This window comes from Podarcis raffonei, chromosome 15 (assembly GCF_027172205.1).
Source record: "Podarcis raffonei isolate rPodRaf1 chromosome 15, rPodRaf1.pri, whole genome shotgun sequence".
NCBI classification, from domain to species: domain Eukaryota; kingdom Metazoa; phylum Chordata; class Lepidosauria; order Squamata; family Lacertidae; genus Podarcis; species Podarcis raffonei.
The window spans coordinates 15,888,663-15,916,353 of NC_070616.1; the positions used below are offsets into that span (position 1 = coordinate 15,888,663).

General features: G+C 48.3%; 4 protein-coding genes and 1 long non-coding RNA gene across 10 annotated transcripts in view; 2 read left to right on the forward strand and 3 right to left on the reverse strand.

The window, feature by feature from the left end:
* The window catches only part of LOC128402600 (fibrous sheath-interacting protein 2-like), a 37,250-nt gene extending 28,224 nt beyond the window's left edge, over positions 1 to 9,026 (reverse strand). Inside the window, exons 1-10 of one of the 2 annotated variants that reach the window (XM_053366844.1) lie at positions 8,943 to 9,026; positions 7,916 to 8,055; positions 7,241 to 7,385; positions 6,967 to 7,077; positions 5,532 to 5,676; positions 4,545 to 4,649; positions 4,224 to 4,369; positions 3,361 to 3,418; positions 1,111 to 1,746; positions 107 to 228 (exon numbers count right to left, since the gene is read on the reverse strand). In XM_053366844.1, coding sequence (XP_053222819.1) covers positions 107 to 228; positions 1,111 to 1,746; positions 3,361 to 3,418; positions 4,224 to 4,369; positions 4,545 to 4,649; positions 5,532 to 5,676; positions 6,967 to 7,077; positions 7,241 to 7,385; positions 7,916 to 8,052 — 1,605 coding nt within the window. In that variant the 5' untranslated portion in view covers positions 8,053 to 8,055; positions 8,943 to 9,026. Of the gene's footprint in view, positions 1 to 106; positions 229 to 1,110; positions 1,747 to 3,360; positions 3,419 to 4,223; positions 4,370 to 4,544; positions 4,650 to 5,531; positions 5,740 to 6,966; positions 7,078 to 7,240; positions 7,386 to 7,915; positions 8,056 to 8,942 lie in introns of those variants that run through there. The other variant, XM_053366845.1, reaches the window with a different exon arrangement.
* Positions 5,559 to 20,237, forward strand: LOC128402612 (uncharacterized). Its single transcript, XR_008327750.1, has 3 exons — positions 5,559 to 5,643; positions 16,885 to 16,994; positions 17,956 to 20,237. It is a non-coding gene; the product is annotated as an uncharacterized LOC128402612 (long non-coding RNA).
* On the reverse strand, positions 9,135 to 14,192 carry LOC128402611 (fibrous sheath-interacting protein 2-like). Of its 2 annotated transcripts, XM_053366868.1 has the most exons (4): positions 14,111 to 14,192; positions 11,723 to 12,089; positions 11,017 to 11,142; positions 9,948 to 10,133 (listed from the first exon to the last, which is right to left on the reverse strand). In XM_053366868.1, the coding sequence occupies exons 2-4, from the start codon at positions 11,828 to 11,830 to the stop codon at positions 9,963 to 9,965; spliced, it is 405 nt and encodes a 134-aa protein (XP_053222843.1). In that variant the 5' UTR covers positions 11,831 to 12,089; positions 14,111 to 14,192; the 3' UTR covers positions 9,948 to 9,962. The 2 variants fall into 2 exon arrangements, with proteins under 2 accessions (XP_053222844.1, XP_053222843.1); XM_053366869.1 differs by lacking the exon at positions 14,111 to 14,192 and having other exon boundaries at positions 9,135 to 10,133; positions 11,723 to 12,718.
* Positions 14,195 to 19,289, reverse strand: LOC128402610 (uncharacterized). Of its 2 annotated transcripts, none has more exons than XM_053366866.1 (3): positions 18,668 to 19,289; positions 16,986 to 17,142; positions 14,195 to 14,253 (listed from the first exon to the last, which is right to left on the reverse strand). In XM_053366866.1, the coding sequence occupies exons 1-2, from the start codon at positions 19,272 to 19,274 to the stop codon at positions 17,030 to 17,032; spliced, it is 720 nt and encodes a 239-aa protein (XP_053222841.1). In that variant the 5' UTR covers positions 19,275 to 19,289; the 3' UTR covers positions 14,195 to 14,253; positions 16,986 to 17,029. The 2 variants fall into 2 exon arrangements, with proteins under 2 accessions (XP_053222841.1, XP_053222842.1); XM_053366867.1 differs by having other exon boundaries at positions 14,195 to 15,390.
* Positions 20,238 to 22,000: 1,763 nt separating the features above from the next.
* Positions 22,001 to 27,659, forward strand: LOC128402606 (uncharacterized protein C2orf72 homolog). Of its 3 annotated transcripts, none has more exons than XM_053366861.1 (3): positions 22,001 to 22,719; positions 25,505 to 25,561; positions 27,304 to 27,659. In XM_053366861.1, exons 1-3 carry the CDS (start codon positions 22,062 to 22,064, stop codon positions 27,642 to 27,644), a joined length of 1,056 nt encoding a protein of 351 aa, XP_053222836.1. In that variant the 5' UTR covers positions 22,001 to 22,061; the 3' UTR covers positions 27,645 to 27,659. The 3 variants fall into 3 exon arrangements, with proteins under 3 accessions (XP_053222836.1, XP_053222837.1, XP_053222838.1); XM_053366862.1 differs by having other exon boundaries at positions 22,010 to 22,719; positions 25,505 to 25,702; positions 27,304 to 27,359; XM_053366863.1 differs by lacking the exon at positions 25,505 to 25,561 and adding an exon at positions 25,562 to 25,702 and having other exon boundaries at positions 22,011 to 22,719; positions 27,304 to 27,359.
* Positions 27,660 to 27,691: the final 32 nt, after the last annotated feature.

The window sequence follows — 27,691 nt, forward strand, 5'->3', positions numbered from 1 at the left end:
ACTCTCCCCCACACAAGCCCTAGCAACTCCCAACCCATTTTGAGCCTGATGCTACTTCCTCTGGGCAGCTTTGAACTTTTTGCTGTTGAGCATTTCAACCATGTACCATTAAGGTTGCTCGCTTCTTCTGCTTCCCTTTGCCAGAGCCCTCGTTAACAGTATGATGGGGGGTGGCTGAAGAGATGTTGGCTTTGTTGGAAGGCTTCGAGGATGATCGATTGGACATTCCTAGAACGAAAGGGGGAGGCATAACTGGCATTTGAGGCACAGAGATCTGGAAAACCTTGACCTTGGCTCCTTGCCCACCCAGGCGCTCCACTGGCACCCTGCTACTGACGCTGCAATTCTAGGGTTGCTTACCAAGATCAATATCTCCCCGTGCCCAAGATCCATCTTTCATATTCACTGTAAAGACCTGCTCAGCAATGGTCCTCATCAATGTTAATTAAAAGATTCCTGTTTGCATAACTTAATGGTTTTGTTGCTTTCTGTTCAGCACAGCTGGAAGACCAGTAATGAGTTTAGCCTGTGAATTATCCCTTATCAGCCCCTTCAGCATCCCGCTCTTCTCCTTCTGACCTCTCCTTGGTGTCCCACCAACAATCCCTGGGGTCTGAGCTTTCCTCCCCTGGGGCTTCCCTGGCTTGTGTCTCCCACTACTCCTCTTTGTCTAGCCAGTCCCTGACAGTTGCAGTGATTTAAAAGCAGAGAGTGCTGTTGTTGCACTCAGGTATTGCTCGAGGGCTTCCCACTTTAACATCCAGCTGACCACTGTGAGAGCAGGATGCTGGGCTAGATGGGACATTGGCCTGATCAGCAGGTTCTCCTTACGTTCTGCATGTGCATAAGGTGTGTGCCTCACATAAAGCTGTGTGGCAGCAGTGGGCTAACTCTGTCCCCTGTTTCTGCTCCAGTGCCAGTCTGTGGGTAAGAGCTTGGCAGTCTACAACAGGGAGACTTCCACACTCAGGGAAACTCCCTGGGTGTTTAAAAACCTGGAAAACAGAAACTTTTGCAAGCACACAGAATCTGATCTGCAACTTTCCTCCCTGCCCTGTATATTTCAGGTCAAGCTTTGATCCTGCCACTCCTCCAAGCCATTAAACTTACCGTCGGCGGGGACCTTGCCGCTGCCGCCGCTGCCTCCGTGCTTGCTGCTGCTGCCACCACTGGAATCGTAGCCACCGGTCACTTTCCCACTATGCCTGTACAACCGGCCTGAGCCAAAGCCAGACTTGTTGCTGCAACATCCGCCGGAACCACAGCAGGACCCCTTGCTTCCGCAACCGGCCGATCCGCAGCAGGACCCCTTGCTTCCACAACTGCCTGATCCGCAACAGGACCCCTTGCTTCCGCAACCGCCTGATCCGCAACAGGACCCCTTCCTTCCGCAACCGCCTGATCCGCAACAGGACCCCTTGCTTCCGCAACCGCCTGATCCGCAACAGGACCCCTTGCTTCCGCAACCGCCTGATCCGCAACAGGACCCCTTGCTTCCGCAACCGGCCGATCCGCAACAGGACCCCTTGCTTCCGCAACCGGCCGATCCACAGCCTGACACGCCACCCTCGTTGCTGATGACCCCGCCAGAGACAGAGGGTGTGATTTTCTCATTCATGCTTTCTGCAACACTGGAGGCAATCTCTGTCGGCGGGTTGGTGTTACTGGTCAGCGACGCGAGGTCTTTGGCGGAGCTGAAGGAAACTTTGCTGCTGCCGCCGCCTGGACCAGTGATGGCCTCGCCCACTGCACAGGATAAAAGGTGACATCTAAGATGGGTGAGTTTTAATGTTGGAAGCTACCCGGGACAGTAGGGTGAAGGGCAGGCAATAAATAAATGACAGCTCGAGATTTTGGTGACTTGTTTTTAAGTACTGAACCTGAAAATGTAAACAAACTGCACAAGCCAAGCCTTTGGTGTCATCGACCTTGTCCTGTGGAACCCTCTGCCACTAGAGATCCAGCAGGCAGCTTCTGTTCCAGCCTTTTAAATGCCTGGTGACAATTTTTCCATTTCACCAGGCCAATTAAGCATACATCTCCCACAATGGTCTACTGGTGTTTGTTTTTAATTATTTTGCTTTTCACGTGTTTTTAATTTCTTATGATATTACTGTATGGTTGCATATTATTTTCTGCTGGGGGGAGTGGGAACTTTGGAAGGAATTTAAAAGGGCATATTATAAAGTTCTAACAGCCTATATTTCCACGCTTTGCTTTGCTGCATATTCAGTGATTTTAAATCTTGGCTGGGGTTCTCTCACCAAAGTACTTGCCCCAAACCTGGAACTTGGCATCCAGGGAATTCTGTTTTTATACCTAATTTTTCTTTCCCAATGAATATTCCCCCCAACTCATTAAATCTCCACAATGACCCTGTGATGGAGGCTAGGCTGAGAGGGACAGTGACTGGCCCCCAATATCACCCTAGGGAGTTTCGTGGCTGAGTGGGGATTTGAACCATGGTCACACCCAGGTCTTAGTTCTGTAGGATAACCAGCCTCATATAACCAACATGCTTATGTCTAATTAATGCATGAAGGGGTTAATGTCATACAGTAAGCTGTCCTGTCAGGTTTAGCTAGATCACTCCCCATCACATTGGGAGGAAGGTAATCGAGCCTATTGTTGTACTCCAGTCAACCAGAGAAGCTCAGCACGTGAAGCGGTTTTGATCTGGTTGCTCCTGCTAAGCACACGGCTCTAACAAGCCTTTCTTGTGTTCGTACACCAATAATTTAGGAACTTTCACCACTGTGTAACTAAGCCAAGTTTTATTGCCTCTGTTTTTTGACTGCTGTGTGAAAAAGCACATGAATCCGACATCTGGAATTTGTAAGTAAACAATTTTTAACCAACTGAATGTGTGGTCTTTTACTATGCTGGGGGAAGAGAGGACTATTTTGGAACTCAGAAGGCCATATTTTAAAGGTATAACAGCTTGTATCTCCATGTTTTAGCTTGCAGCGTGCTTTGTGATTTTAAATTTCTGCTGGGCTTCTCTCACCAAAGAGTACTCACCCCAAACTTGGATCTTAGCATCCAGGAATTCTCCTTTTATATAGCTATATTTTGCTTGCCAGCCAACAAGTCCAATACCCTAAGCCATCACACCACACTGGCTCTTGCCCAATGGGCACCAGGCGAGGCTTCGGGGGTACATCTGTACTCAGAGATGCTGTGCTGGCAACCCCTGAATCAATCAGTTCAAGAATATCCCAGTTCTTTAAGCCCTTGTCCCTGCCCCCCGAAATAAAACCAAGTTCTCCCAGTGCTTCAGCAAAAGACACTGAAAGCTCCACAGTCCATACCCTGCACCCTCATCCACCTTGCGGAATGAGACCAGGAAGAGCCTCTCACCTGGCTCCAATTCAAGAATCTCCTTCTGTAGGTCTCTCTCGCTAACAGCACCTTCATGCTGCAAAGAAAAAGCAGTACAAAAGGCAGGCATTTTAGCAGACTCATTTGGGTTGGAACTAGGCTGCAATAGACCCCAAAACTCCCTCTGGGAACACAGAAAGAGCCATCCTGGATGAATCTCAAGAACCCTCCAGCCCAGCACATTTTTTCCCTGGGAGGGGCCCTGCTGAATGGCCTGATGTAACAAACAACTCCTGCATTGCACACAAAAGAGGACCAGTACAACTCCCCATAGGATCTCCAGGTAGCACTGGGAAGGAGAGCATATTTCCCCCACGATTTATTTAGCAAGATTTATATACCACATATTAATATATATAAGCAGTTTGGTACAGTGGTACCTCGGGTTACATATGCTTCAGGTTACATACGCTTCAGGTTACAGACTCTGCTAACCCAGAAATAGTACCTCGGGTTAAGAACTTTGCTTCAGGATGAGAACAGAAATTGCGTGGTGGCAGCGCAGCAGCAGGAGGAGGCCCCATCAGCTAAAGTGGTGCTTCAGGTTAAGAACAGTTTTAGGTTAAGAACGGACCTCCAGAACGAATTAAGCACTTAACCTGAGGTACCACTGTAATTCAGATTTATTCTGGAGGCAGAACAAAACCTCCATGTCATTATTTTGTCCAATCCTGTTTCATAAGCACTTTAAACTAGTGACCGTCACTGCATGCACTGTAAATGTTTGTTGACTGTTTCCAACATATAGGGCCCTCATACAGCCAGGCCAGCTGCCCTCTTCCTGGGTCGGCGGCCTTCAGAGCACAACTCGGCCGCTGGATTCTGACCCCAGGTCAACTCACCTCCAGGGATGCGGCAGACTTGCTTGCGGCTTCCTCTGCATTGGGCAGGGCTAAGAGGCTTGTCATGGACTGCTTAGTCCCATTCTTCCCTTTGGCAGTGGACAATTGGCTCCCCAGCCTGGTCGCACTGGTGCTTCCTCCCGGAACTGGGATAGGTCAGAGAGGGAGAAGAGGCAGGAGTGAACAGCTTTGCAAGATGGGCAGCGGGCAGGGGGCTTTGGACAAGTGTGAAGCACACCATTTGCCTTTCTCTGGGGGGCCCCTAGCCTTGACTCCGCTCCCAGTTCCTTTTCCCGCACCCCCCAAAAAAGCAGAATGTACCTTTTCGAAGCTCTGGTCCTTTCTTGTCCAGGAGGCTGGTGGACTTCCTCTCAATTGTTGAGGTCTTACTGGTCTCCTCAGTGCTTGTCTTGGGCAAGGAGGAGTCTTTAATCATAACCATAATCATAATCATAGTCAGCCTCTAAAATAGCTGAGATGTCTACGGCGGAGCAGAAAAGCCCCCAAATGCGGCATTTAGCCTCTGCATTTGACATACAGGAAATGTATTTAATTTTAGTCATGGACAGTGCTTTTTTTCTTAAAAAATGTTTAGGTGTACTCTCATTTTCCTACTCATATTGAAATACTGCCCCTCAATGAGGACAAACAGATTCACAAAATGTTTAGGGGTATGCGTACCCCTGCGTCGTCCCCCCCCCAAAAAGCACTGGGTTTCATATTTCAATGGAACTCTCTCAGCAGTTTATCAATCCAAACAAAGGCACACAGTTTAAATTCTACATGTTGTTAATTTCTCTTGTTGAAAATCTCACAGTTTCACCTTTTTTGCAAACTGCTTTGAGGGAGTTGTTGCTGTTTTTTACAATCAAGTGGTGTATAAATTTTATGAAATAAATAATAAGGCAAGAAAAGCAAAACAAAAAGGATACTTATATGGTGTATCATCTAAAACAGGCTGAAACCAGCAAGAGGGAACAGTTGCAAAAGTTCTTAAAAGCAGCGCAACAAATCTACTTAAAGACAACAATGGTGGATTCTTTGCAGCTAGGAAAGGGAGGAAGGAAACAAACCTGAACGGATAAAGAGAGGACATAGCTTAACCTACGCATAAGCCTTGAGTGAGAAAATCAGGATCGGGGCTCAAAAAATGGTTTGTCCAGGGGAGCCTTAGGGAGACTTGAAAGCATTCCAGGAGAAAGAGGAAGTAGGAGAGAGAGAGAGAGAGAGAGAGAGAGAGAGAGAGAGAGAGAGAGAGAGAGCGAGCAGCAAGAGGTCATTCCATGAAAGCCGTTCCTGGCCATGTACCTTGTTTTTTAGCTGGGGGTCCCCGATCTCCGACGTCCATCATGTGGACCATCTTGTCAGGAGGGAGCAAGAAGCCTTCTCTCTGGAAGCGTTCCTGCAGCTTCCTCAAGTGGTGAGCCATCTTCTTCTCAAGCATGTTCTGTTTCTGCAGGGTGCAAAAAGGGCAGAGCCTCGCCACTGTTTCGGGATTCATTCCAGGGTCCTTTGCAACCTCTCATCATGCTGGATCCAAGGGGAGACACTGGGGCCTCCCCCCCAAGCTGGCAAAGGACCTGCCCCTTTCATTTTGCACCACAGTCACTCAGAAGCAGCATGAGAGAATTCTTAGTTTGCATGCCTCACCTCTTTTCAGGTTGGGGGTGGGGGGCCCACTAAGCATGCCTAGCTGGAACACACCCCAACAGCGAGTACAGGGTGCAATTCATAGACCAAGTTATTTGGCAACTGCCCAATGATGATCAGCTGGATAGCTCAGTTGGTTAGAGTATGGTGCCAGTAACTCCAAGGTTGCAGGTTCAATCCCCTGCTGCATATTCCTGCATTGCAGGGGTTTGGACTAGAGACGATCCAACAATTCTATGATTTGCCAGATTTCCCCCCTATGAACTGGGCATTGGCACCTTCTGTCTGTTTTCTGTGATGAATTGCTAATTTCTCCAGTCTAAACAGAGCAATTTTGCTATACCAAAGGGGAGCAAGTGAAAGGAAGCCAGTAATTAAATCATTCCCCACATAATGAACAGGAACTGACTGACTGAAGGACGCTTAAGGGACAACTCTGTACTCCATGCTTGGTAGGAAGTACAAGGAATAAACTTTTTTTTTCCGACGAAAGAAGAATGGATACCAAAACTTATGGACTATGCAGAAATGGCAAAACTTACTGGAAGAATAATAAATCAGGATAACAAACTTTTCATGAAGGAATGGAAATTGAATATTTACAAACAAATTGCAAACAGATAAAAACATTGGCAGGACTATTGTAATAACCTGCAGTTTTTAAGATATAAATATATGAAAATAGATGAATAAAATAATGATTTAATATAACTTACAATATGCAGGGAATGATGATATAAAATTTAACGAATCGCAGAAAAAGGAGGAAGGAAGTTGATATTTGAAATGTCTGAATTATTGTTAAATTGCTACTGAAATGTATATAAATGAAAATCATATTGGTTTTGGAAAAAAGGAATAAACTTTTAACTAACATTGCAGGGGGGCCTTTGCTAAATAAAGGTTGCTGTTGAGTAAACATTAGGGAAGGGTCTTGGCTAGGAGGATGGGAACTTCTGGATAATATAGAACTACGTAGATGGAATGCTGGGCAGAACTTCCTTCCAGCTGATTGTGGCACCCTACCATGACCACTCAGATGCTAGCCAAGACCCACACAGCTTCCAGCCGCCTTCCCTTCTCTTCCACTTACCCTTTTCAGCTTGTCTTCCTTGCTCTTCCTCCTCTGCTCTTCAATCCTTGCTTCCCGTTTAACGTCATCACCGATTTTCATCAGGAGCAGCATTTCCTTCTTCCTCCATTCCTGGGAAACAAAGACTCATCAGCCATTGGTCACCTGTTTCTGTGCTGTGGCTGTTTTCAGCTGGGTGTAAAACAGCAAAGGGGACCCAACTCCAAGCAGCCCCACTGGCCAGGGCGAATGAGGATGGGCGCCACCTCCTGTTCCAGCTTCCCTTTGTGGTTACCTCTTCCATTTTCTTCCGTAGGAGGAGCTGCTTGCGTTTTTCCAAGCCTTGCTTCTTTTTGTCGTCCTGAGCCAAGGCGAGTTGTCGGTTCTCTTCTGCCAGCTGCTCCAGTTTTTCCAGCTCCTGGTTAATCAACTCTAAATATCTTTTTGAGAAAAAAGGCAAAGGATCGATTAGAATGGCTTGGCTGGACCTCACCCCATTTCCTCTTCTTCGCTCAAGTTTCTCAGCTAACCTGGGGACTTCAGGTAAGCCCTGGAGGTCTGGCAACTTGATGTAAAGCTGAAAGCTCATTCCCCCCTCCCCGCATGCCCTCTTGTGGCCCCAAACCAATTTGTGGAAGGGTAAGAGATTGATTGGTTGTAGGTTTGAGCCCCACTTTGAGCTAAAGATTCCTGCATCACAGGAGGTTGGTCTAGATGACTCTTGTGGCCCCTTCCAACTCTTACGACCTGCAGTTCATTGTTTCGGCCCATTTCTCCTGCTTTTAATTCCTGTTTTTTCTTGCTGTTTATGCAGAAGAGGATCGCAAGAGAGGCTTCAAAGGAGCACCAGACCCAAGCGGGGCAGGCTGGCTTTGTGGTGTCACTCTGCAAACCGCACAAAGGTCCGCTTTAGACCTCATGTGCAAAAATGCCCTCTAGACTCCTCCCTCTACCCATCTCCTTCGGGCACCTGTTCCTCATCACGGTCTCCTGCTCCTGTATTGTGGGCCTCTCCTCTTTCAGCATCCAGTCCCGATATTTCGACGTATCGGCGGCCTCTGGAAGATGCTGAGTGTCTTGGAGCTTGGTGATCTGCTTCTCAAGCATTTTCTGGAATTCAGAGGATTAGAGGGATGTGGGCATCAGGGCTTTTGCTTGGGACATTGCTGCCAGCAAGTTGTCACTTGGGGTCGGGTGAGCAGAGGAACACGTCAGACCAATTTAGTGGGGTAGGAGAGCTTAAAAGAATGCTAATATTTTTCACATCTGGCAACCAATAGGCCCCTTGGGTTTCCGATAGTAGTACATGGGGTAAGGTAAAGGTAAAGGGACCCCTGACCATTAGGTCCAGTCGTGGCCGACTCTGGGGTTGCGGCGCTCATCTCGCATTATTGGCCAAGGGAGCCGGCATACAGCTTCCGGGTCATGTGGCCAGCATGACTAAGCCGTTTCTGGCGAACCAGAGCAGCACACGGAAACGGCGTTTACCTTCCCGCCAGAGCGGTACCTATTTATCTACTTGCACTCTGACATGCTTTCAAACTGCTAGGCTGGCAGGAGCAGGGACCGAACAACGGGAGCTCACCCCGTCACGGGGATTCGAACCACCGAACTTCTGATTGGAAAGCCCTAGGCTCTGTGGTTTAACCCACAGCGCCACCCGCGTCCTTTTAGTACATGGGGTAGATGGATCTAAAAAGCCTGGGACACAAATTTTCACGGCCATCCAGCAGCTACGGTGGCTCATTTACCAGAGGTAATGTATTTGGTGTTAACTCTGGAAGCGTATACTCAATTCTGACCAAACAAAGCACAATATACATCAGGAGCCCAAGATGGTGCACGTAGTTCTCCCATCCACATTTTATCCTCACAACAACCCTGTGAGGTAGGTTAGGCAGGAAGTCATGCCTCTTATCAAGTTTGCAATATGCTCTTTGTTTGTAGCAGCTGAGCAGAGGCAGAAGGAGATCTCAAAAAATGGTCCCAAGACTTGCCTGTTCTCTGATGTAGTGTTTCTCAAACTCCAGCTTGAGGGAGGTCAGGTACTGCCTATATTCATTGAATTCCTTCAGGGTACACACCACCTAGGAGGCAAAAAGAAGTCAGGCATTCATGGGAAAGGTTCTTTTTTTAAGAAATATTTATTTGGTTTTTCAGATTTAAGTTTTACAATCACATATCCAACATACAACATAAAAACAAGATTCCAAGGAATCTCTTGGACCTCCTCCCCTTTGTGGGTCCTTTTGTTAATTATTTCCTCCTGTATCTTTTATGATAATCCAGATCTTTTACATCTCCATTATGTCCAAAATTCACCATTAAACTATGTTATTCCAATCCTACTAAGTTAGCTGTTTAAGATGGTTTTTAAGATAAATTATAAATTTCCCCTATTCCTTATTAAAATTTTGGTCTTCCTGATTTCTGACTCTTCTGGTCGTTTTAGCCGTTTCTGCATAATCCATCAACTTAATCTGCTATTCTTCTCTGGTGGGGACTTTATCTTCTTTCCATCTCTGAGCCACCATGGGAAAAGGTTCAAGAGTCCTTCTGTGCATTTCCATGCTCTCCCGCAACAGTGCCAACATCCTAAGTCCCTGTCTGAAATCTGTTTACTCAGAAGCTACAGTTCTTCCCCTAAGATTCTAGTCTTCATGGCTCTGGAGAGAAGACAGATATAAATATAACCAAAGGAAGCTGCCTATCAATCCACCTAGCTCACAGTGGCTGGCAGCAGCTCTGTGGGGTTACAAGCAGAGAGTCTCTCACAGCCCTACCTGGATATGCTACAGCCCTGCTCCTTTAAGACGTTTATTTTTCCTACAGGATTTGAAGCTTTTTAATATGACTTCTAGGCTGTTTTGAGGTGACATCAATGGTGTTGTTTGCTGATAGCCTTCTAAAAAAAATGTTTCTGGCATGGTGTTGTTTTTTTATGGCTGTCATTTTGCAGTCCTGATTGTCTCGCTAGAAAAGCACAGGGATGTAGGGGCATCAATGCCTGAAGCAGCTCAACTTGCCTTGTTCTTGTCGGTGATGTGGCCTGCCTTTTTGAGCCTCCGCAGGTTGTCTTTCCGCTTGTAGTAGGCACGCAGGTGTGGGTCGTGGAGGCTCTTATAGCTGGGTGCCATGAGTTTGCAGTATGGGTCGTTCAGGTCAAAAGTGGCAGATGGCTGGTAAAGCTGGGGATTATTATTATTATTATTATTATTATTATTATTATTATTATTAATCCTATACCACCCTTCATCCGAAGATCTCAGGTTCACGGCATAAAAACACAAGATAAAAACACACAAAATGCACAATAAAAACAAGAACAAAGCAAAACAATAGCCCCTCCTGTGCAGAGACACAGCAATACATCAAAAAGGGTCAGGGAACGAGACAGGACATTCCATTCAAATATCAGGAAGAACTTTCTGACAGCAAGGTCTGCTCGACAGTGGAATGGACTCCCTTGGGAGGTTGTGGACTCTCCTTCATTGGAAGCTTTTAAGCAGAGGTGGACATCTGTCAGGGATGCTTTAGTGGAGATTCCAGCATTACAGGGGGTTGGACTAGATGGCCCTTGGGCCACTCTACAATTCTATGATTCTAACAAAGGATCTCTCAGACTCCAAGGTAGCCTTCTTCCCCAAGCTGTTGGGTCTCCAGATGCTTGTGGACTACAACTCCCACCAGCCGCAGCTGGCATGGATGTCAGGAGTTGTATTCCAAGAGGGCGACTGATTGGGGAACCTTACTTTGAAGCAGGGGGTCAACACAGTTCCAGGTGCATTGCTGGTTCCACAGAACTAACTGCAATCCCTATTTGGAATGCTTTATTGTCTAGGACTGGAGCATGGCCTTTTCAGCAGTGGCTCCCCTTTTGCGGAACACTTTCCCCAGGGAACTTCACCTGAAGCCACCATTAAATATCTTTAGGTACTGGGCCCCCTCAGTCAGGCTTTGGGATTTAAATTATCTGTGGTCTCGTCGGGGTGTGTGTGAGTGGGTGGGATGTTTTAGTCCCGCCTTTTAAAAATGTGGCTGTGTGCGCGCGCGTAGATATCCTCTGTTCACCTTTTCACCCAAATTGGTCCTGTAGAACATAGTGTTTGAGCCTGGCAGGAAAGGGATTTTGGTAAAGAGTGGCATGTCCAGGATCTGGTTGGGTCCCACGGCTGGCATCTGCTTCCCAGGCCCCACCTGGAAGAGTCAAAACATCCACGTGTCAGCAGGGAGGCCAGTTGCTGCAGTTGCCCATTCACTTCAGGGTTTCTTTAGAAAGGTCTCTTGAGGATGCAACAAAAAACCCACGCCTTGCCAGTGTGTGCGTGGCACTGCCAATTGCTTCACACAACTGCAGCTCCAGAAGCACACCACAAAGTTCCGGTAACTTATTTTCAAGCACATGTTTTCAAGCTACATAGCTCCTCTGCTGCTTGCCCAGTGTATTGGGCATGGGATATAGGCCAAACAGCTTTGTGCTCAGAGTGTCAGTGGCCTAGGCTGGCCCTTAGCCTGGCATCCTTCAGACATTTTGGACTCTGATTCCCATCAGCCCCAGGCATCAGGTTGGGGGATTCTGGGTGGGTTGGTGGGACACAGACCAAACCTCCCCCAGAAGCAGATTGATCTTAGGTCCCAGAATGTGGACAGGTGGACACTAACTGTCCATTGCCTAGCCTAGAAACACAAGTCAGAGATTTCCCCTCCCCAGCTTGCATTTCTCTCTGGTTCCCCCTCCCTGACTCCAGCTCCAAAAGAAGATGGTCTCAGCACTCACGTCTACAACGTCTTCGTCCGGTTCCATAGCTTCGAGCGCCGTCCTGGCGCTCTCGGTCAGGTAATGTCCCATAGCTGCCTTCAGCAGCCCTCGGTTGGGGTACGTCATCTTGAGGTTCAGTCTGGCTTGTTGCCCTCAGAGGACATGGCCTCCAACTGCCACCTCCACATAGCCCTTCTAGAACTCTCCAAGACATTGTTAGCAACAGGGGAGTTCCACCAGCAGTTCTTTGTGGAGCTCTCAAGATCTTTGATGTTCTGTTCTGAGGGGGGAAATCCGGTGATGGAATCCACCGTTGCTGTCCGGATTCTTAATGACTCCAAACACTCACCTCTGCACCACAGAGGATGCTAGCAGGCTTGCTTTGCTAAACACGGGGGTTATTATTATTATTTTGCAAATATATTTGTTTCATTTTATAAAGTATACCAGAACAGAGAGAACAGTTATAACAACAGATTAAAAAAATTCAAAGTTGAGAAACAAAACTATAAAACAGGCACGCAGAATGCATGCAGTTGCATATGGGCTTAAAAAAACCAAGTAAATGCACTAATATTAGCATCATCTGATGATCAACACTAAAGTCACAGATCTGCCATGCTTTTGACAAGAGTTGTCTTGAAATCCTGCTTCCTGGGCCTATTTAGTTTTCTGTGTGTTGTATATATGTGTAAATAAGACCATATAGCCTAAGGACACCCCAGTCTCTGCTGACCTTTTTGTCCCAAGGAAACCAAACCCTGGGTAAGTACAGTGGTACCTTGGTTTTCAAACAGCTTAGTTCTCGAACGTTTTGGCACCCGAACACTGCAAACCTGGAAGTGAGTGTTCCAGTTTGCGAACTACTTTTGGAAGTCAAACATCTGACAGGTCTTCCGCGGCTTCCGATTGGCTACAGGAGCTTTCTGCAGCCAATCAGAAGCTGCACTTTGGTTTCCGAACATTTTGGAAGTCCAAAATACTTCTGGAATGGATTCCGTTCGGCTTCCAAGGTACCACCCAGAGATTGGGTTGGTGTGTAACACTATCCTGAGGACTTACCTATAACAGTCAGGATACCTCTGTGGACATTGTGCCTCTTGCAGATTGGGCACTGCATGCTGAAAGTCTCCTACACATATTGATCACGGAAAGGAAGAGATGGCTCTTCCCATGCTACGCAGCGAGCAGGAAGAATTGAATGTCCCAGTATGTGATAATGATCACTGGTCTCAGAATACCTTTAGAAAGGGGGTGGGTGGAACAAATGGACAGAGGGGCAAGCCTGATGTGTTTGTTCGCTTGTTTCATAAAATTTATACACCGCCTGATTGTAAAAAAAACCCCAACCACCTCAAAGCGGTTTATGAAGAAAATGAAACCATAAAATTATCTGTTAAAACAACTCCGTAAAACCAGCAACAAATTGCAGGGCGCATCTTAGGGCACAACAGTGGCATCCTTTTCAAAGGATGACAATTTTGCAAAGATCTCTCATAAAAACACACACACATCCTATGAGGGTTCAGTCTGTGGAATCTGTGGATGGTTTCGTACCACGGTCTTGCTGCAATGCACCAGATCCCTGATTTACATGGTTTTGTTAACAGAGAGATAAATGTGATCTGTGATCTGGTGGTGGTTGGGGGAGCGGGCAAAATATATGAAAAATTATGCCATTTTGCCATTTCCCAGTATTTGATACATGTGCCTATTCTCCCTTTTTGTCCTCATACAGTACATGCAGTTTCACACTTTTTTCTCCCTTGCCTCCCTCTCAAATGGTTCCCATTTTCCTCCCTCTCAAATGGTTCCCTTTCCACCCCCACCTTCTGAGTTGCCCCACTTTTTGTCTGTGGGGCTGGATCCCATCTCTCAGGAAGATTGTCACGGCAAGGGGGAAACCAGTGTAGGAGCAGCTGCTCCGGTGTTTGATTTCCTTTACCCTCCCCATTCCTTTTTCCTTTTGTGCTGTGTCTGTTTCATCGTGAGCTTGCAGCTAAGGATTGTCTTATCCTTTAATGCATGGGCAGCAGTTAGCAAAGTGTTAAGTGCCTTGCAAGTGTTAAGATACACAATGCCAATTACATGGAAATGGGTACTAAACATGTGTCATTTTCCATTGTATGAAAGCTCCGATACAATGTGGAAATTAAGAGTTAGGGAAAAGTCGGGGAAATGGAATCGACGACCATGTGAATGCAGCCTCTTTCTGCCCTCTCCAGCCCTGCCTGGCTGGGATGTGTCATTGACCTGTGATGAAGCTGCCACTTGTTCACATCCCAAGCGCAGGATGGAGAGAGGAGTAGAACCCTCTGACTTTTCTGTGGCTGGAATGCAGCCTGCTGTACAAAGGCCAAGCACCACACCTGTGCTCCACCCACTTTTACCTCTGGCCCCGCCCACCTTTAGCGCATGGAAGGTTGTCCACAAGGGAACTTCTGCAGGAGGAGGTTCCTGATCCCTGGCCTATGCAGACAAGGTCAGACCTTTCGGTTTTGTACATTTTTATTCTGGGTGACAGCTGAAAATCCAGATGAGCACGAGACCTGTGGGGGAAGGGGAGGGAAATGCAAGCACCACATTAGGAGCAGGGGACAAAGGCAACAATTCAAGGGCAAATATTAATAGAGAGAATTATTAACAGATACAAAGACAAATTTATATTATGGCCATTGTTTATTACATTTGTATACCACCTTTCATCTGGAGAGCCCAGGGTGGTTCACAACAGAAAAGTACAAAATGATCACCCATATGCATGCCTCATTGTCACAATACATTATTATTATTATTACTACTATTATTATTATTGTTGTTGTTACTGATCTGCCCTTCACACTAGGGTACCTGGGCAGGTTACAACAATTTAAAATGCAACATTAAAAACTGTTTTTAAAACTTACAGTTACTAATAATACAATATATCTAATAGAAACAGCAATAATGTCTTAACAAAAACTAACAAGTTCATACAATTGCTTACTTATATTTCCAATAATTAACTTGCAATAAGGATTCGGGTGAATTAAGAAAATTATTTTGGTAGATTTATATTCCACATCTAAAATCAACTACCTACAGGTGTAGATAAGATACAGAGTATGACCATTATTCCATCTAGCTTAGTACCCTCTAGACCAGCAGCAGTTCTCCAGGGTTTTAGGCAGGAAACACTCCCAGTCTTACATGAAGATATTTCCGGGTTTGACCCTGGGACCTGCTGCATGCAAAGTGTGTGCTCTGCCACTGAGCTACTCCCTTTCTACAAGGTAAGATTCTAATCCACATGGTTCTGAATAAAGGAATGTATTAAATTGGAACATACAAAGTTGCCTTCTATTGAGTGAGACCCTTGATCCATCTAACTGAGTATGGCAGAAGCACTTGGGGTTTCAGGTGGGGAACATTCCCAGCCCTACCTGGAGAGATGCTGTTGGGGATTGAACCTGGGACCTTCTGCATGCAAGGCAGGGGCTCTGCCCCTGAGCTACGGGCCTTCCCTTACTGGGGGACTTCCTTTGATCGAACACACTAGGGCAAGCAACATGTCAAAGGGTGGTGCCAACACATTTCTGCAACCTTTCTGACTTTTCCATTTCATTATGTGCAAAACGAGCGTCCTGGTATCCAGCTGCTTAGAAGTCCTCGGGACAGCTTATATTATCTCAAGCTGATGCAATGATCTCAGTTAAAAACAAGATATTTTTTTTAATGTCAGAAATCAGCGCCAGAAAATATAATCAACAGCCATCCAATCTCCCATGTTAAACCCACAATAAGATTTATATATCTCCAGCCCATCACGCTTATAAAGAGGTCCTAATTTCCACATGGCTAGAAAGATGTACATCTTTTGGACTTCAGGGTGTTCCATAGATGTGGGGATCGTCACCTCAAATGGGCACAGCCTCTTGTGCCTTCCACTTCCAGCACCACTGGCACTCAAATGCTGTTGCACTTGGGTCCTGCTTGGGGGCTCCCCAGAAGAGGCATCTGGTTGGCCCAGTGAGAACAGGAAGCTGGACTAGATGGACCCCCTTTGGCCTGATCCAGCTACAGGGCTCCTCTTATGAGCGGGATTGCCTGAGGACTGTATCATGCAGCCATCCAGGGCATGCCTTCAAAGGGACTAGTTGCATGCCCTACTTTCTCAGATTGCCTGCAAGCAAAGCAGACTCCTTTGAAGCTGATGCAAATCATTTTTGTGCCCTCAAAGGGACTTTCTTTCAGAGCCAGTCAGCTGTTTGACACTGACAGCGAGCCCCTTGGCTGCACTAGGGAGTTCTTGGTGGGTAATCCCAGAAGGACTCACTGTCGGTGTCAATCAGCTGATATAGTAAGCGAGCCCCTCTTGCAAAGGAACAATTGGGAGCTCACTTTAAGGAAGGAGAATGTGGTTTGGGGAGAAAACACCCTAGTGGACCAAATCAGAAGGTTCCTTCAGGGCTTCTCCACCTCTGAGCTACAAGCTGCATGAATCTGCATTCATTTCCCCATTGTTCAGCCCAGACACTGAGATCCAACTCCGAGGGCCTTCTGGCAGTTCCCTCACTGCAAGAAGTGAGGTTACAGGGAATCAGACAGAGGGCCTTCTCGGTAGTGGTGCCCGCCCTGTGGAACACCCTCCCGTCAGATGTCAAGGAAATAAACAACTACGTATTAGACTTTTAGAAGACACCTGAAAGGCAGCCCTGCATAGGGGAGTTTTTAATACTTGATGTTTTACTGTGTTTGACGTTTTAATTTGTTGAAGCCACCCAGAGTAGCACAGGCAACGCAGTCAGATGGGAGGCATATAAATAAATTATTATTACTGTATTATTATTATTATTATTATTATTATTATTATTATTATTATTTAGCTCAAACCCTCACGGGTGTAGCCAGGATTTAATTTAGGGGGTATAAATAGCCTGTGGGAACCTTCCAGTTGTTTAGAAACTGGTCAGGCCCTGCAGGTGCAGCTTCTCAGGAGAAAATGCTGGAAACTATGAGAAACTTCCAGAACAGAGCTACCCGCAATGTGATTGGTCAGTTTGCGGAATTACGCCTATCGTTCAGTCGGATTGCCAGTTGAGTCGCTAGAATGTGCCACAGCATCATCCAAATGACCTCAGCGAGAATTTCAATTTCAATTATTCTGATTATTCCTATTTTTATTTATTTACTTGATTTAGGGAGGGCAGCTGCCCCCCTAGCTATGCCCCTGCTTACCCTGGGAGCAGAAGATCATCACCCCAGGTTCCTACAGAGATGCCTCCTCCCCCTTGATACGCACCTTAACCAGGTAAGGAGGGAGAAGTCCTGGCAGAGTAGAAGGCTTTACATTGGCGGGTGATGGTAGAAGTAATAGCCCCCGTAGGCCATTGTTCCGAAAGACAGCGCAGCTCCCAACAACTGAATAAACCTTGATTTGTCTGTCCAAGTTTCGCTCACTTGAGGGTGGAGGGGAAAAAACAACAATTCCTTTCTATAGCACCATAAATGTGCATCACACTTTGCAAAGTGCAAAGTGAGAAGTCTCTGCCCCCAAGGACACTACAGTTTGCCCCAAGGGAAACCACAGAGGGAGATGGAGGCAGGTGCTGCCGTGTCACTGTCGCATGATTAGACTTTTGTTATACAGCAGGGTAAGTGGCTGCAATTTATCTTATAACATCGTCCATATTGATGCCCATTAACAGCATCCTCTGGGCAGCTCACAAGCAGGAAAACATGAAAATATATAAAGAAGCCCAGAACAATAAATCAAACCAGAAAACAAATCCCAGCATAAGGGTTCCTGGCGATGCTCTGAGCAGGGGATTTGATTGCATGTGGGCCTCAAGAGAAGGAACAGCCACACCAAGCCTCCATTAACCTGGAACAACTTACTGAGGGCAAGAGCTGTTTGAAAGTGGAACGGACTCCCTTGGACTTTTTTTTTAAGGGGGTGCGAGGTCATGTGTCAGTGCCGGGGTGGCTTGCCCATGGCTGCTGGGTGTTCACTGACTCTTCTGCAACACAGGAAATGATACTGAAGAAGAGATCCTCTGGGCATGCACAGAGTGACTCCTATCCCACGCAGCTAGTAGCAAGCCACCAGATTGGCAGTTATTTGAGCAGTAGCCCACCTTTCAGCCCCAGAGGGGAGCATTCAAGATGGTTTGGGAGTACAGTTGGGGGGGGGAGTGTCTCACAACTGCTTGGGAGTTGCAGGACCAGATCCTGAAGCCTCCTTTCCTCTCTCTCTCTCCCCCCAATGCCAGAAAGACTCTCCTCTTTCATCGTGAGAGCTGGTTGGATTATGACCTGAGAGGCCTGGATTCGAATCCCCACTCAGAAAGGAAGCTAACCAGGTGACAATGGGCCCTTCAACATCTCTCAGCCTAACCTACTTCACAGGGTTGTTGTGGAGATGAAATGGGGAGGAGGAGAACCAGGTACAACATCACCTTACGCTCCTGGGGGGGGGGAATGGTATATTAATGTAATAAATAAATGTGCCAAGCAAATAAGACTTGGGGGGAGTGAGGACTAAAATAGCTAGTGGAAGGGGCCTTGAAAGAGATGGTTGCCACTCTGCACATACCCAGAAGCAGCTTGTGCCACAGCAGAAGTTAAGCCCTAATCAAGTCTGAGCAGCCACTGAGGGTTTGATTTCAGCCTCCGCTGTTGCAAGTGATGAAGAGTGCCCATGAGCATACCCAGAGTGCTCCCCGCTCCCCCGAATCTCACTGTCAGAAAGAGTCTCCTCCATCATATTGCAAGTAAACAAGCCTTGCGGGGAATGAGGACTAAACCAGCCATTGGAGGGCACTTGTCGGTTCGTGTGGAAACAGGACGGAGCTTTGCAAGGGCTGCGCACATGCCCAGAGGCACCTTGTGCCACAGCAGGAGGCTTGCGCAGCGACGGCGTTCTAAAAGCGGCGAAGAGCGCCCCCTCGAGCATACCCAGATCGCCTCCCGACCCCTACTCACGCGTTCGCTTGGTGGCGACGCGGCCCTTGACGCGCCGGAGCTCGAGGGCGCCGTCGGGCCGGCCGGGAGCGAAGACGGCCGTGTGGATCTCCATAGAGCAGGCGCCCTCGACTTCGAAGACCTCGCGGAGCAGCTCCTCGAGGCGAATCAGGGCTTCGTACTCCTCCTCGGGCCGCGGCTGCACAATCACGCCCACCAGGGCGGCCGGCGCGCCGCGGCTCTGGTCCCGCACGCCCTGCAGTACCTCCCGCAGCCGCGCCGCCCGCTCCCGCAGCGACGCCGCCCGGCACAGGAAGAAAGTCAGCTGCCCCGACGGCGCGACCGAGGAAGTGCAGGGCGGCGACTGAGTGCCTAGCTGCTGCTGCTGCTGCTGCGCCTTCGCGGTGGGCTCGGCACCAGGGGCCTCTTGGGAGCCGCCACCCGTTGTGGGCAGCACGTGGTGCGCGAAGGAGCTGAGGACCTGCTGGCCGCTCTCGGCCCCCCACGGCTCGCCGGCCAGGAGCACCACTTGCGTTCGCTGCACCACCGCGCCCCCGGGTTCGCCCTCGCACGGGTCCTGGTGGGCGTCGGTCCGCCGCCCTCCGCCCCGCTGCTCTTTCCTCTCCATTCCGCCCGGCTCCAGCTGCTGGTGGCGCCTCCCGACGGGACGGGCGCCACTCGCACAGTGTCACAATCCCTCCTCGCGTAAGGGGCCCTTGCTGCTGCCACTGCTGCTGCGTGTGCCCACGAAACGCCGCGCGCTTGGTCTTGGCTGCCCGTGCGCCCTGGGCGCACCGGCTAGATGTGTGCGCCCTGGGCGCATTTGGCGAGCCCCCTGTTCTTCGGAGTGCCCAAGCAAGCGTGCAAGAATTTTGGCCACGGTTGTTGCCTCCTCAAAAGCTTTCGAGGCTTGGAGAGAGAAGCGACCGGGACGAAGAATGTGGAAGTCAGCCTCTTTGGCACCAGGTCCATTTGGGAAGGCACGGCTCTCCGCTCTCATTCTATTGCTCGTGGCCTTTCGCGAAAGAAACGACGACAACTCTTTAACTGACACTACTCAATGCAGGCATGTTTACTCGAAAGAAAGCCCTACAGAGCCCAGTAGTTCAGGTACTGGGGATCTCAAAACTGGATTACTGCACTGCGTTCTGTGTGGGGCTTCCCTTGTGCTTCATGATCCAGAAGCTCTAGTGATTGCAAAATGCTACAGCAGAGTTGCCGACAGGAGAAACATTTTTGTTTAGGCAAACCAATCCAGGCACATAATTGTCAATGTGGTTTAATCTCTTTAACTCTTAATTTATTTTTAAAGGTGTCGTTTCTTTTATTGATAATTTTATTTTTTCTTGTAAACCATTAAGAGGTTTTGCTACAATCAAGCAGTATATAAATTTTGCAAAATAAACATTATTACATTTGCTCCCAAGTGTGTTTACCATGGCAGACTATATGGGTTGTTCCTGATGGTTGGGCGGGATTCAGCCACATACTGGCAAATTCATGTTATGCAATAGAAGTTGATTTGGAGCTCATGTGTGACAAACCACCTGCCTCCTTCCCTCTCAAAAAAAGTAATGGGAAAATGCACTGGAAAGGATGCATTTTTTCCCAATCCTGTAAACTTTGTTCAAACAAATAAAAACCTAATATGGGCCTCTTGGATCAGGCCAAAAGGAGGTCCGTCTAGTCCTGCATCCTATTGTCACAGCGGCCAACCAGATCCCTTTAGGAAATTTGCAAGCAAGGCTTGAGCACCAACACTTCCCCTTTCCTGCGGTTTCCAGCAACTGATGTTCAGAAGTTTTGCTGCCTCAGAATCCAAATGAATGCTCAGTAAAATGGCCGTCTGAAAGAAACCTTTGCAAGGAGGTTGCAGCTTCTCCTGTTTGAGCATATACTCTGGTTTGTGGAGAGGTCAGATGATGCTCCGTTCTGCACTTTCCAGCACACACTCCTCATCATTTCCCTTTACTGCAAAAAATCCAATGTTATGTGCACCTCAATTTCCAAGCAACAAGATAATCCAGGGGTTCCTCCTGTGCATGCTCATGGGTTTGGTTTCCTTGGAATGAATCTCAGTGGAGACTGCTGTCTTAAGAGTATATGACTTTATTTACACATATATTGTTTCATTATTTCGTTGCATTTATATCCCACCTTTTTCTTTAAGGAGCTCAAGGTGACGTATACAAGGTTCTCTCCCTCTCATTTACTTCCCACAATGGCCCTCTGACGTAGGTTAAGCTGAGTGTCAGGGACTGGCAGGGCTCTGAAGTGTGTGTGGTGGAGGCAGGAAACCAGGACAGTGACCCAGGAGATAGGGACAGCAATTTAGGGGGTTTGGTGCCACCTGCAAGGCAGGAGCCAGGGCAGCAGGAGGAGAAAAGGGCCTTCTTTGGCTGAGCAGGCAGGGAGGGAACATGACACTGAGAGGCAGTGACTGGCCCTTAAGGGTCCCTCAGTGAGTTTCATGGCCAAATGGAGAATTGAACCCTGGTCTCTCCCAGGCCACAGTGTAAGCACTACACCAAAGTGGCTGTATCCAACCTGGACAGATCCCACCTGGAGTACTGTATCTCGTTCTGGGTGCCACATTTTAAGAAGGATGTTAATGAGCTGTTATGTGTGCAGAGGAGGGGAACCAGGATGATCAAGGAGCTGCCTATGTTTAGCCTGGAAAAGAGGAAACTGAGAAGAGATATGATAGCCATCTTCTAATATCTCAAGGGCTGTCACATGGAAGATGGAGCAAGCTTGATTACTCCTACTCTAGAAGGTGGGACTTGAACCAATTTCTTCAAGTTACAAGGAAGTAGATTCTGACTAAACATCTTTCTGACAGCAAGAGCTGTTTGCCAGTTGAACGGACTCCCTTGGGAGGTGGTGGACTCTCCTTCCTTGGAGGTTTTTAAGCAGAGGTTGGATGGCCATCTGTTCTTTAGCCATGACTCCTGCATTGCAAGGGGTCAGTCTATATGAGCACAGGCTAGAGGGGCTCACAGCAATAACACTTCAGTAGTCCTTGCCTCCCCATTAGGGTCCTAGGGAAGCCCCAAGCCACAGCTTTGGGTCCAGCACAGAGCAAGACAAGCCTCTGTGCCTCCAGCTTCCAGCATCAGCCGCAAACATTCCAAACCTAGCTCTCCTGGACCCCCTCTGGGACTCGGTTGTAGCTGCTGCCACTGGCCTTCTGATGAACCATTCACATGTGGAGCTGAAAGCCCCGGGCTGTGATGCATCCCCCTGGGATGAAGTGAGTGGGTGCTATGCTCCTGAGCTGTGTGAGGGAGGGGCTGCTGCAGGCTCTGCCTGCTTCTGTGTGGGTGGGCATTGTGACATCGGCAGGCCATGTGGTCTGGAAGCCCTTCAAGGTTTAGCTAAAGGCAGGCGGCCACGGACTCCATGCTGGCAGGACATGACCAAGGAGGGGAAGGGCTCCGAGCAGCTTCCCGAAGCAATATGCATCGCAGGGCCCGGGAGCAAGGTCGCCAAGGACCTCCAGGTCCTGGTGAAGAAGGTGGCGGGCCAGCCTGAGGTCCTGCTCATTGGGGAGACGCTGGAAGGCAAGGACATCCACGGGATGATGGACACCTTCGTCAAGGACCTCTTTACCACCAACTGCTTCCCCATCCACCCTGGAGATTCCCTGAAGGAGCCCTTGGCTGCCACCACCTGCAATATCGGGGGCACGCCATGCCAGCTGATCTTCTTCCTCTGCCGGGCTTCCTGCCTCCAGGGAAAGCAGAAGGAACTCCGCAGGGTCATCAAGGAGGTGAAGAAGTTTGTTGAGAAGTCCCCCTGTGCCCTGGTGGGCGTCGTCATGGACCCCAAGACTTCGGAGGCGGAGGCCGCCCGCGACCAGCTGCTGCGCATGCTCCGGGGCGCCTTCCCCAAGGGGTCTGCGCAGAAGCAGAGCAAGGCTGGAAAGGCTGCGGAGGAGGTCAAGAACGGCCCGATGGAGCTGGAGGATGTGGAAGTGGAAGCGGAGATCTACACCCCAGGCCACCCGCGGGGGAACCTGGCCATCGTGAAGGCAGCTTGCAGGGCTTCTGAAGCCCTGATCAAATCCAAAGGTGTGAGGCTCCCGGTTCTGGCACAGGGGTTGTGTAAGGCAGCAGGGGCTCCCCCAAGGTTGACTGGTGGCGCCCTCTAGTGTGACATGGCCCCTTTCCTTGGAAGGAGGCTACTGGAGGTTGCCTGTCACTCTGCCTGATTGGAGAGTTGGAGGCAGCAGTGTTTCTCAATACAAGTTTCTGGAAGCCCCAGAAACTGGGGAGAGGGCTCTTCGTGTTCTGGTCCTGCTTGCCAGTTTCCCAGCAGAGGCATCTGGTTGGCCACTGTTGCCACAAGATGTTGGCCTAGATGGGCCATTTTGGCCTGATCCAGCAGCCGGGCTCCTTATGGAACCCCCAGCTCCAGTCTATCTAGATTTCTAGGTTCTGAGGGGTATTAGGCCACTGTGAGAAAATGATACAGGGCTAGGTCAGTCATTAGCCCAATCCAGCAGACAGTCTCCTCTTAAGCTCTTCTGTATACAGTGGTATCTCGGGTTAAGTACTTAATTCGTTCCGGAGGTCCGTTCTCAACCTGAAACTGTTCTTAACCTGAAGCACCACTTTAGCTAATGGGGCCTCCCACTGCCGCTGCGCCGCCGGAGCACAATTTCTGTTCTCATCCTGAAGCAAAGTTCTTAACCTGAAGCACTATTTCTGGGTTAGCGGAGTCTGTAACCTGAAGCGTATGTAACCCGAGGTACCACTGAGTGTAGGTGGCAATACAGTTTAACTCCAACAGAAGTCCCAAATTCACTGATCCCTGCCAGATTTCTAGGGAAATCACCAGGGCCATCATTTTGTTGTTGTTCTTCTTAACACAGAGCAACACAGCCCTCTGTGTTTCTCGCCCCCAGCTTAGCCAAGCTGAGGGGCTGTAGCTCAGAAAATGCAGAAGGTGCCAGGTTCAATCACCACTGGCATCTCCAGGAAAAGACCTGTGACTGACTATCTGGAGAACTGCTGCTGCCAGTCAGTGCAGACAGTACTGAGCTAGATGGACCAATGGCCCAACTTGCCATAAGGCAATCAGCTATATTTTTTCTGCCCCAGAACAACAAGCAGGGTGCATGCTTTGTTCTCTCCCCCACAAAGCCTGGCTTGCCCCCTCTCTCTTGGGCTCATGAAGATTCCTGCATTGCAGGGGGTTGGACTAGATGACCCTTTGGTCCCTTCCAGCTCTATGATTCTATGATCACTCCACAGTGACTCAAGATCAGTTCTGATGTGCGGTGACTTACAAGACAGAACCCCATGCATCAGGCCCCTCGAGTCAAAGGTCCAATATTGACCTCCCTGATCTGTGTGGTTAAGGATAGACAACAGAACTTCCTTTCTGCCTTAGGACTTGAAGCTTCTGCCACATGCAAACTGCTAAGAGCTAACTTTTGGGGGTCGCTGCCCCCTTGATTACATAAACTTGTTCCCAGTGCCCCCTGCCTCAATCCTATGAAAAGCATTGTTCAGAAGAGTGGTTTGCATGACCCAGTAAGGAAGATAATAATGCAAAAGAAGTCAAAACCATGGCAATTAATTGCCCCTTGATTCAAAATCCATTAAAAATTATGTAGTTTAATTAATTCAACAAAACTGAAGAATTTAGGGCCAACAGGATAGCAGAGTTGAAGGGGACCCCCTGGCATCATCTAGTCTAACCCGCTGCAAAGAAGGAAGCTCAACTAAAGCATCCATGACAGATGGCAATCCAAGCTTGGCTTGGAAACCTCCAAGGAAAGAGAGTCCATGATCTTTGACTCCACCGTCAAACAGCTCTTACTGTCCAAAAGTTCTTCCAAATGTTTAGTCAGAATCTCTTCCTCCCCCCGCCCCCCAGTTTGGGTCCTCCCCTCCAGAGCAGCAGGAAAGAAGCAGGCTCCATCTTCCATTTGACAGCCCTTTGGATATTTCAAGATGGCTATAATGTCACCTCTCAGTCTCCTCCTGTTCCCCTCCCAGAGCTACAATGCTCAGAGTAGTCCAACCATAATTCCCTCATTCACAGGGAATGCTGGGAACAGCAGCTCTGCGCAGGGAGGAGGGGACCCCAAACACCCTCAGCACTTGGAGCAAAACACAGTTCCCAGTGGGACCATCTTTTCAAAGTCTTGTGGTCATTGCCACCCACTTCTTGCCTCTCAGCCACCCCCCCTCCTGGAATTCCTCCCGCAGGAAGCACTACACCTGCTTTGGGAACCACAGGCTTAAGAGGTTCCCAGAGCCTCTGAAAGGTCAAAAGGGGTATGTAAATTTTGCTTAATAATAATAATAATAATAATAATTAATTTGTACCCTGTCCATCTGGCTGGGTTCCCCCAGCCACTCTGGACGGTTTCCAACAAAGATTAAAAATACATTAAAATGTCACACATTAAAAACTTCCCTGATGTCTTCAGATGTCTTCTAAATGTCAGGTAGTTGCTTATCTCTTTGACATCTGGTGGGAGGGCGTTCCACAGGGTGAGCACCACTACCGAGAAGGCCCTCTGCCTGGTTCCCTGTAGCTTTGCTTCTTGCAGTGAGGGAACCGCCAGAAGGCCCTCGGCGCTGGACCTTAGCGTCCGGGCAGAACGATGGGGGTATACTCCTTCAGGTATACTGGGCCAAGGCCGTTTAGGGCTTTAAAGGTCAGCACCAACACTTTGAATTGTGCTCGGAAATGTACTGGAAGCCAATTTAAGTCTTTCAAGACCGGTGTTATGTCGTCTTGGCGGCTGCGAATGGAAGAGGTGAGTTTTTATGAATGGGTACAGGAATGGGAAAGTGGGACTATCCCCTTGATCTAGTTAACCCAAGAATTCCTGTGCAGGTATGCCGGAGGAGGCCCATAACGCCGAGGTCACTAAGGATTCGCTAACCATTACAGGTTCGTGGACTTCGTTTGCCGTCAAAAGTTTCGTGGGGATGACATTCATTGCCTTGACTTCCGCAGCAGGGTGGTACGCCTACAACCAAGGGATGATCCCGCCAGAGGTGTTGCAACTCCTGCACTTGCCGCCTGTCTGAGGTGTGTGTTTCCTTCGGCTTTCTCTGTCAAGAGCCTTGTTGGCTTTGAGCAAGAGAACTTCAACTCAGGCCCATCTCAGAATGCCAGCAATTGGGCGTCATCCAAAAGCCGTATGGGGCGAGCAAAAGAGGACAGCTCTTCAGCCAGATTGCACACATAACTTGTGGGATTCACTGTCACAAGATCTGGTAATGCCCAGCGAAGGGCTTCTGGCTTAGTGGTTCAGCTTCAGCTTCCCATGCAGAAAGTCACATGTTCATTCCCCAATGGCATCTCTGGGCTAATCTGATTCGGTACAAGGCAGATTCCTATCTTCCTATTTAAATTTGCCCTTTCTCCAGAACCATAAGGACTGGGATCTTACTTTACTCTTAGGGAAGAACCTTAGCTCAGTGATAAGGAATCTGCTTTGCATGCAGAAATCCAGGTTGGGCTGCTCATGCCCCCATCTGGAACCCTGGATCGCCACTGCCAGTCCGTGTACTGACTTAGATGGACCAGTGGTCTCACTCAATATGAGGCAACTTCTTAGGTTTCAGTAGCTTAGATGGATTGAAAACAACAACTGATTTTACATACTTATTGGTATTGTCAATGAGTATTAGCCAGGACAGTTGAAAATGGAGCCTCCATGTTCAGGAGAAGTTTGACACTAATAAAGCAGATACCTATCACCGTTGGTAAATGTGGATGTCAGGAGCTAATCAAGACAGACCTTAGAGCCATGACATGGCGTTTCCCTTTAGGTTCCCAGCAAGACCAAATGCAAAATAAAAAGAACACATTATATTGTTTTTGTGGCATGGCTGCAATCCTGTACATGGTTTCCTGGGTAACCTCCAGTGAACTCAGGGGTGTTTCTTCTATGACTGCACAGGGTCCAACATGCAGAACACTTAAGCTCCAGCCAGCTAAAATCCAAGCTTTGGTTTTCAATTAGAAATGTAAATAAGTGTTACTTTTTAAACTGCTGGTGTAAAGCAGGGCCCCATCAAAGAAAAGGAAAAGGCGAAGCCAGCCTCTGCTTATTTTCCTAATCCTCTGACTTTATACCAACTGGCCCCCAACCAGTAACACTTGAAAGGTTCCTTATCCCCTCATTCACTGCTGTGGTGGGGGCCGAAAATTAGTTGGGGGCCCTCCAGGCCAGTTCTGGCCTGAGTACTGCTGGTTCCCTGCCCGCTCCACTATGTAGCCATAATGGCTATTAGCACTGAAAGACTTGTCATCCATGGCTTTGTCTAACTCCTATCTAAAGCCATCTAAGGCTGTGATCTTCGTATCTTGTGCCAGTGAGTTCCCCAGAATAATTGGGTGTTGTGCAAAGAAGTCCTTTCTTTTGTCTCTCCTGAATCTCCTGTTTAGCATTATGCCGCAACAGAAGCCCAGGATGTGCACTGAGACATGTGTTCAGATCAGATGTTTCTTAGGCATGGTCTGCATGCTTACTGAAATAAGCCGATTGCTCCTGTGGGTGGGTTTTTGGCCAATAGGTGTTGCATTTATTTTATCACTTAAAGAAAATTGAATGCAATAACACCCACCCCTTAAAAAGGAGGGAAAACCATTGACCTGATGGTTTTATTCTGTTTTCTCTTCAGATTCCGAGTTCTTTGGAGTTTCAGCTGTCCTGCAAAATAAAATCAACAGCATGGCACCTCTGTGTGTGTGTGTCATGTATTTTACCATCCTGCACTGGGAAAACCATTTGCTATCTGTCTCTAGTGCCCCTTTCAAAAAATCACAAATGGGCCTTTTGCCCTGTGTCCTACCCGCTTGCTCTTACGGCATAGGCAACTATTTCGCCTTGGCATTCAAGATCACCAGGGCAAAGTTGAACTGCATTCTAACCCTGGGACCTTTACACATGCTCAGAAGCACCGGCTTCTTTTCAGTTCACACGTTTTTTGTTATAAACCTCGGCCAGGAAAATAAGTTATGAGCAGAGGGCACAAAAGGAAAACAAGGCCCCCTCCCGCAACACAGTTT

Bases quoted from the DNA above. Each gene is read 5' to 3' on its own strand.
- LOC128402611 (XM_053366869.1), bottom strand. From the start codon at position 11,830: ATGACGTACCCCAACCGAGGGCTGCTGAAGGCAGCTATGGGACATTAC. The intron at 11,143-11,722 runs GTGAGTGCTGAG...TGACTCTTCCAG, and splicing joins CGGACGAAGACGTTGTAGAC to GTGGGGCCTGGGAAGCAGAT. The intron at 10,134-11,016 runs GTGAACAGAGGA...AATAATCCCCAG, and splicing joins GGACCAATTTGGGTGAAAAG to CTTTACCAGCCATCTGCCAC.
- LOC128402610 (XM_053366866.1), bottom strand. From the start codon at position 19,274: ATGGAGAGGAAAGAGCAGCGGGGCGGAGGGCGGCGGACCGACGCCCAC. The intron at 17,143-18,667 runs GTGAGTAGGGGT...TCCACCCTCAAG, and splicing joins CGTCGCCACCAAGCGAACGC to TGAGCGAAACTTGGACAGAC.
- LOC128402606 (XM_053366861.1), top strand. From the start codon at position 22,062: ATGACCAAGGAGGGGAAGGGCTCCGAGCAGCTTCCCGAAGCAATATGC. The intron at 22,720-25,504 runs GTGTGAGGCTCC...ATTCCTGTGCAG, and splicing joins AGCCCTGATCAAATCCAAAG to GTATGCCGGAGGAGGCCCAT. The intron at 25,562-27,303 runs GTTCGTGGACTT...TTTTCTCTTCAG, and splicing joins GGATTCGCTAACCATTACAG to ATTCCGAGTTCTTTGGAGTT.